Source organism: Tachyglossus aculeatus, chromosome 11 (assembly GCF_015852505.1).
Source record: "Tachyglossus aculeatus isolate mTacAcu1 chromosome 11, mTacAcu1.pri, whole genome shotgun sequence".
Taxonomy (NCBI): domain Eukaryota; kingdom Metazoa; phylum Chordata; class Mammalia; order Monotremata; family Tachyglossidae; genus Tachyglossus; species Tachyglossus aculeatus.
In genome coordinates, this window is record NC_052076.1 from 33,461,776 (window position 1) to 33,470,014 (window position 8,239).

The 8,239-nt window shown below is 58.1% G+C and overlaps 1 protein-coding gene across 1 annotated transcript in view; it reads left to right on the plus strand.

Annotated features, from left to right (window-relative positions):
- The window catches only part of PHLDB1 (pleckstrin homology like domain family B member 1), a 69,971-nt gene extending 62,411 nt beyond the window's left edge, over window positions 1–7,560 (plus strand). The window contains 7 exon segments of the mRNA XM_038753869.1: window positions 1,961–2,255; window positions 4,580–4,670; window positions 4,830–4,976; window positions 5,109–5,328; window positions 5,611–5,696; window positions 5,847–5,876; window positions 6,463–7,560. Of these exon segments, the coding sequence (XP_038609797.1) occupies window positions 1,961–2,255; window positions 4,580–4,670; window positions 4,830–4,976; window positions 5,109–5,328; window positions 5,611–5,696; window positions 5,847–5,876; window positions 6,463–6,603 (1,010 nt within the window). The 3' untranslated portion in view covers window positions 6,604–7,560.
- The last annotated feature ends 679 nt before the right edge of the window (window positions 7,561–8,239 follow it).

The window sequence follows — 8,239 nt, forward strand, 5'->3', positions numbered from 1 at the left end:
TACAATCTGATCTACCCCGACGCTTAAGGCTTAGAACAATACGTGGCACACAGTAAGTGTAACAAATACCGTAATTATTATAATTATGACATGGCTGCTACCCCTTCTGTAGCCCCCTCGGCCCCAGCTCCTACCCACCTCCCTTACCCGATGCCGGGGGCCCCTTCTGATCCAAATGGGCTCTCTGGAGACAGTGTGGCTCAGTGGAAAGGGCCCGGGCTTTGGAGTCAGAGGTCATGGGTTCAAATCCCGGCTCCGCCAATTGTCAGCTGGGTGACTTTGGGCAAGTCACTTCACTTCTCTGGGCCTCAGTTCCCTCATCTGGAAAATGGGGATGAAGATGGTGAGCCCCACGTGGGACAACCTGATCCACCTTATATCCCCCCAGCGCTTAGAACAGTATTTCGCACATAGTAAGTGCTTAACAAATACCATCATTATTATTATTATTATTATTATTATTATTATTATTATTATCCCATCTTCTCCCCTTACCCTTCCTCTTGTCCCTACTCCCTGGCTTCTCCTCCTCCCCTTCCTCTGGGCCTGCCACCATGACTCCTGCCATCTCTTGGATGGGTCGGCCAGTCTGAGACACCCCACCCCTGTCCCCAGGCACCGCGTGCCCATGTTCCCGGCAGGTCGGCCGGATGCGGTGTGGGGTGAGGTGAGATAATAATAATAATGGCATTTATTAAGCGCTTACTGTGTGCAAAGCACTGTTCTAAGCGCTGGGGAGGCTACAGGGTGATCAGGTTGTCCCACGTGGGGCTCACAGTCTTAATCCCCATTTTACAGATGAGGTAACTGAGGCCCAGAGAAGTGAAGTGACTTGCCCAAAGTCACACAGCTGACAGTTGGCGGAGCCGGAATTTGAACCCATGACCTCTGACTCCAAAGCCCGTGCTCCTTCCACTGAGCCACGCTGCTTCTCTAAACAATGTTCTAAGTTCTGGGGGGGGGGCGGGGGGATACGAGGTGATCAGGTTGTCCCACGTGGGGCCCACAGTCCTAATTCCCATTTTACAGATGAGGTAACTGAGGCCCAGAGAAGTGAAGTGACTTGCCCAAAGTCACACAGCTGACAAGTGGCGGAGCCGGGATTTGAACCCATGACCTCTGACTCCAAAGCCCGGGCTCTTTCCACTGAGTCACGCTGCTTCTCTAAACAATGTTCTAAGTGCTGGGGTGGGGGGGATACGAGGTGATCAGGTTGTCCCACGTGGGGCCCACAGTCCTAATTCCCATTTTACAGATGAGGTAACTGAGGCACAGAGAAGTGAAGTGACTTGCCCAAAGTCACACAGCTGACAAGTGGCGGAGCCGGGATTTGAACCCATGACCTCTGACTCCAAAGCCTGGGCTCCTTCTCTAAACAATGTTCTAAGTGCTGGGGGGGGGGAGATATGAGGTGATCAGGTTGTCCCACGTGGGGCCCACAGTCCTAATTCCCATTTTACAGATGAGGGAACCGAGGCACAGAGAAGTTAACAAGGTCACACAGCTGACAAGTGGCAGCGCTGGGATTAGAACCCATGACCCCCGAGCCAGGGCTCTTTCCACTGAGCCACGCTGCTTCAGATGGGAGGCAACCTCTCCTGCATCGGGGGGCGTGACGGGCTCCTGAGGGGAGTCAATCAATCAATCAGTCGTATGTATTGAGCGCTTACTGTGTGCAGAGCACTGTACTAAGCGCTTGGGAAGTCCAAGTTGGCAACATAGAGAGATGGTCCCTACCCAACAGTGGGCTCACAGTCTAAAAGGGGGAGAGTCACCCTGCTGAGTGGGCACCGGGGCGGTCAGTGCACCTGGAGCAGGGTAGAGAAGTGGGCGTCGCTGCCCACTGGTCGGGAGGTCCAGCGGCTAACCGGTGCCCACGCTGGCTGCCCTCCCCGGCCCCATGGGAGCCAGGGGGTAGGGCAGCCCCGTGACGTCAGTCCTCCCTCCCTGCCCTCCGTAGGGCAGCAGGTAATTGAGCAGCAGCGACGGCGGCTGGCAGAGCTGAAGCAGAAGGCGGCGGCTGAGGCCCAGTGCCAGTGGGAAGCGCTGCACGGGCCCCCCGTGTACCCCGCGGCGCCCGCTGGCTACCCCCCTCTTATGCATCACTCCATCCTGCACCACCTGCCCGGGGCCCGGGAGCGGGCGGAGGACGGGGACCACCACGCCTACGACACGCTGAGCCTCGAGAGTTCGGACAGCATGGATACCAGCATCTCTACGGGGGCCAACTCCGCCTGCTCTCCGGACATGTCCAGGTGCCGCCCCCCCACCCCAGCTAGTGCCCGACCCCAGGGAGGGGGGCGGGAGGGAGAGGCAGAAGGGGAGGCGATCTGAGCTCCCACGCGGCAGAGGCGCGAGTAAGTATGAGAGGAGCGCTCAATCAATCAGTCAATCAATCAATCGTATTTATTGAGCGCTTACTGTGTGCAGAGCACTCTACTAGTTGGCAACATATAGAGACAGTCCCTACCCAACAGTGGGCTCACAGTCTAAAAGGGGGAGACAGAGAACAGAACCAAACATACTAACAAAATCAAATAAATAGAACAGATATGTACAAGTAAAATAGAGTAATAAATATGTACAAACATATGTACGTATATACAGGTGCTGTGGGGAGGGGAAGGAGGTAAGATGGGGGGATGAAATATGTACAAACATCTATACATATATACAGGTGCTGTGGGGAAGGGAAGGAGGTAAGATGGGGGGATGGAGAGGGGGACGAGGGGGAGAGGAAGGAAGGGGCTCAGCCTGGGAAGGCCTCCTGGAGGAGGTGAGCTCTCAGTAGGGCCTTGAAGGGAGGAAGAGAGTCGGCTCAGGCCAATCCAGGAAGGTTGCCTGGAGGAGGTGAGGCTTTCGAAGAGGAGGAGGAGCAGCAGGAGGGGCGATCCAGGCTGGGGGACTGGTAGTGATTGTGGTATTTGTCAAGCACTTACGATGTGCCGAGCCCGTTCCGTAGCTTACAGTTGGTTCCGTGGCTTACGTGGTTAAAGCGCCTGTGTAGTAAATGGAAGATCCTGGGTTCGAATCCAAACGGGACCTCTTCTCGTCACCTTTTTCTAGACCGTGAGCCCACTGTTGGGTAGGGGCTTTCTCTATGTGTTGCCAACTTGGACTTCCCAAGCGCTTAGTACAGTGCTCTGCACACAGTAACCGCTCAATAAATACGATTGATTGATTGTTGGGTAGGGACCGTCTCTATATGTTGCCAACTTGGACTTCCCAAGCGCTTAGTACAGTGCTCTGCACACAGTAAGCGCTCAATAAATACGATTGAATGAATGAATCCAGGATAATTAGGTTCAGACAGCCCCTGTCCCACAAAGGGCTCCTGGTGTAAGTAATAATAATAATAATAATGATGATGGTATTTATTAAGTGCTTACTATATGCAAAGCACTGTTCTAAGCGCTGGGGGGATACAAGGTGATCAGGTTGTCCCACGTGGGGCTCACGGTCTTAATCCCCATTTTACAGATGAGGGAACTGAGGCCCAGAGAAGTGAAGTGACTTGCCCAGTCACACAGCTGACAATTGGGGGAGCCGGGATTTGAACCCCTGACCTCCGACTCCAAAGCCCGGGCTCTTTCCACTGAGCCACGCTGCTTCTCTAAGTAGAGTGGACGGTGGCTTGGAAGTGGTGGGGAGCCCAAGGGGTAGTAAGTGGGGAACCAGGGTAGATGAGAGAAAGGGGGTGAGGGTGGGTGGAGGCCAGGGACTGGAGTTCAGATTGAATAGTAATTATGATATGTGTTTTTAAGTGCTTACTATGTGCCAGGTACTGTACTAAGTGCTGGATGTGGGCAGCCTGGAGATGTTAACAATAATAATAATAATGGCATTTATTAAGCGCTTACTATGTGCAAAGCACTGTTCTAAGTGCTGGGGAGTTTACAAGGTGATCAGGTTGTCCCACGGGGGGCTCACAGTCTTCATCCCCATTTTACAGATGAGGGAACCGAGGCCCAGAAAAGTGAAGTGACTTGCCCAAAGTCACACAGGTGACAACTGGCGGAGCCGGGATTTGAACCCATGAACTCTGATTCCAAAGCCGGGGCTCTTTCCAGTGAGCCACGCTGCTTCTCCAGCAGCGTTCTGTTGGCAGGGATTGGGGGCGGGGTGGCACGTGGGTGGCCGTGGGTCTGTTTATTGTTATTCTGTACTCTCCCAAGTGCTTAGTACAGCGCTCTGCATGTAGTAAGTGCTCAATAAATATGACTGAGTGAATGAATGGGAGGGGCCAGAGTGTCAGTGCCAGGAGGGAGGAAGAAGTTGCCCGAATACTGAATCCTGAGCAGCATGGCTCAGTGGAAAGAGCCCGGGCTTTGGAGTCAGAGGTCATGGGTTCAAATCCCGGCTCCGCCAATTGCCAGCTGTGTGACTTTGGGCAAGTCACTTCACTTCTCTGGGCCTCGGTTCCCTCATCTGTAAAATGGGGATGAAGACCGTGAGCCCCCCCCGTGGGACAACCTGATCACCTTGTATCCCCCCCAGCGCTTAGAACAGCGCTCGGCACATAGTAAGTGCTTAACAAACGCCATCATTATTATTATTATTCTCTCTCCACCCCCCGCAGTGCCAGCGGCTTGGATGCGGGCAAGATTGAGGAGATGGAGAAGATGCTGAAGGAGGCACACGCAGAGAAGACTAGGCTCATGGAGTCTAGGGTGAGGCAGCGGGGGCACCCGGGGCAGGGCGGTGGAGGGACTGCCCGGGTCGGTAAAGGGGGAGATGCCAACGGCAATGCCAGTGGGGTGCCTGTTGTTGTTTTGAGCGGGTTTCGCCCAGCCAGCCCCTGAGGCCGTGCCCGTCCCCGTGTCCGGCAGGATCGGGACATGGAGCTGCGACGGCGGGCACTGGAGGAAGAGCGGCAGCGGAGGGAGCAGGTGGAGCGGAGGCTGCACAGCGAGGGGGCCCGGCGGCAGCAGCTGGTGGAGAAGGAGGTCAAACTGCGGGAGAAGCAATTCTCCCAGGTCAGGAGCCGGGGGCGAGGGGCCCGGGCCGGAGACGCCTCCGCCTCCCTGTTCTGCCGGGTGGGAGACCGAGGCCCGGACGGCGGGGACGGGGCGGGAGGGTGACCCGGCCACCTCCGCTGCGCCCCGCAGGCCAGGCCGCTGACCCGCTACCTGCCCATCCGGAAGGAAGACTTGGACCTGAAGACGCACATCGAGTCTTCCGGGCACAGCGTGGACACCTGCCTGCACGTGGTGCTGGGCAGCAAGGTGTGCCGCGGCTACCTGGTCAAGATGGGCGGCAAGATCAAGTCCTGGAAGAAGCGCTGGTTCGTCTTCGACCGGCTCAAGCGCACCCTCTCCTACTACGTGGGTGCGTTTTCCGCTGGGAGTCCCTCCGGCGGGGGCCAGCCTTGCCCACGGTGCCCGGGGAGGGCTGGGGGTGGGCACCGTCTGATCCGGTGCCTGGGATGGAGCGGCTGCCCAGCCGACGGGGCCCAGCTGGCCGAGGGGAGGAAGGGGCTTCACCACCTCCCCCGGCCCCTCCACTCAGATGGAGAAAGAGCGGAGGCCTGCCGGGGGGCCGGGGGCAGGTCTAGGGGTCCCACTGACTCCCGGCCCCCCGGGGAACTCGCCCGTCCCCTCTGCTCCGCAGACAAGCACGAGACGAAGCTGAAGGGAGTCGTCTACTTCCAGGCCATCGAGGAAGTGTATTACGACCACGTGCGCAGTGCGGCCAAGGTGGGCGAGGCTGCAAGAGGGCTCGGGAGAGGATTCAGGGGAGGGGAGACCGCACCCACTGGGCTGCCCAGCCTCTCCTGCTGACCTTCGCCCTTCTCTTTCTCCTCCTCCCGGCCCCCCTCGTCCCCTCCCCTCCCCGCCCATCCCCAGAAGAGATTGTTCGGCTGCAGCCTGGTGACTGTAGGTACCCCAGCCGTGCTTTAACCAGCCCTGCCCCCCGGCTCCTAACCAGCGCTGCCTCCCCCATTCCCCCCCGCCGCCCCAGAGTGGCAGGAGGGCCGTCCCAGGACGGGCCGGCTGCTTGTCAGACACCCCCGGCCGAGGGCGAGAACTGAATTTGGCTGCCAGCCGTGGGGATCCCGTTGCCCGGCGCCAGCTTGTTAGTCCCCTGCTCCTCTCAGTGGCCCCCTTTGTCTAACCCACTGCCCCGTGCTGCCCCCGACCAGGGGCCTAACCAGAGGGGGCGGGGGCTGGCCTGTCTCCCCTCCCTCTCCCACTTTGTTCTGACTCCCCTCCTTCCCGTGGTTCTGACTAATCAATCAATCAATCCGTATTTATTGAGCACTTACTGTGTGCAGAGCACTGTACTAAGCGCTTGGGAAGTACAAGTTGGCAACAGTGCCTCTGAGAGGGGGCCGGTGGCGTGGGGGGGACTGGCCTGGGTGGAGCAGGAGGGGCTCGGTGCCCATGTGGATCAGAGATGGGGGCACGGCCAGCTCCAGCCTCCTCCCGCGGTGCCCGCGTTCAGCCCTTCCTCCTCCCGCAGAGCCCCAACCCGGCCCTGACTTTCTGCGTCAAGACCCACGACCGCCTGTACTACCTGGTGGCACCTTCGGCGGAGGCCATGCGCATCTGGATGGACGTCATCGTCACGGGGGCCGAGGGCTACACCCAGTTCATGAACTGAGCGGGGGCCGCCCCCTCCCCACCCCACGCCTGGGCCCAGGGCCCACCCTCCTGGGGCATCGGACAGAGCGGGCCTCCAGCCGTGACCGGGCCCAGGACGGGGCGGCGAGGGACCGGCCATGGCCAGTCCACCCCCAGCTCTGACGCTACCCTGGCCGGGGGCCGGAGTACGGCGGGGGTGGACCCCTCTCCCGTGGCCGAGGGGCGGGTGAGGAGGCCCGGCAGCCGGACCTGCCATCTCTGCCCTGGAAAGACGGTGCTGGGTATGCTACTGCACTCTGCCAAAGATCTCCCCTCATCTCCTCTCCCCGGCCCCTTGGCAGCTGAACCAGTATGCCCCCTCCCCACCCTCCAGCCTCTCACCTTTGATGCTCCAAGTTCACCCCATCACCATGGTTACAGCCCCATCACCAGTGTGGGGGGGACCCGTGGCCTTTGTGTCTCCTCCCACCTCTCCACTTGTGCCTTGACCAACACCAGAGGTGCCTGGATGCCATGGCGGGGCGGGGAAAAGGGGGAGGACCCTGGCTGGTTTGAAGGTGCCTGGATGCTGGACTCCCCCCATCCCTCTCCCTTCCTCCACCCGAATCCCCGGCCCCTCCCTCAGTTACCCTCCTTAAAGTCAGCGGCGGCTGGCGAAAGGGGAGGGGGTGTCCCTGGCTGCCAGGGCTGAGCGGGGAGTGGGTCGGACCCCTCGCCTCTCCCGCCCATGCCCCTGGACTATAACACTAACACCCCCTGCCCCCTCCGCGTTTATAAGCGGTGTCTGTGGCCGGCGGTAAACCATTTGGAGTAAGCCACTGTGTCCACTTTTTCTTCCTCTGGGTTGCCAACGTCAGCCCTGGGCAGAAGGTTCTGCCCTGGCCTTAACCATGCCCGGTGATGGAGGCGGCTTACTGGAACCAGGCTCGGGCCCAGGATACTAAGGGAGATCAAGCAGTGTGGTCCAGTGGATAGAGCGGGGGACTGGGAGTCCTACGGGCCAGGGTTCTAATTCCGGCCCTGCCACACGTCCGCTGTGTGATCTTGGGAAAGTCACTTCCCTTCTCTGGGCTTCAATGACTTCATTGATAAAACAGGGATTAAGACTGTGAGGCCCACGCTGGGCAGGGATTGCGGCCAAACTAACTTGCATCTACACACTTAGAACAGTACTTGACACACAGGAAGCGCTTAGCATTATTATTAATTGACATGTGCGTTTACGGTGTTTAGAACACTGTACTAAATGTTTGGGGAGTGCAATACAGAGTTGATAAACACGTTCCCTGCTCCCAAAGAGCTTGGATAGACAAGCAAATACATTACAGAGAGGGGAATTGGCGGTGGGTAAAGATATGGACATGTGTGGGGGAGGCATAATAAGTGCTTAAAGGGTGTAGGATATGCAGAAGGGAGGGCAAGTAGGAGAAAGGAGGGCTTAGAGGAGATGTGATTTTTAGGAGGGCTCTGAGATGGAGGGGAGCGGTTTTCTGTCTGATATGGAGAATGTGGGCGAGGGTAGGTGAAACTGAGGTACAACATTGTTAGAGAGGTGAAGTGTGTGGGCTGAGTTGGACTTGATTAGTAAGGTAGGAGAAGAAGAATTGATTAAGTGCCTTAAAGCCGATGGTAAGGAGCTTCTGTTAGATGTGACG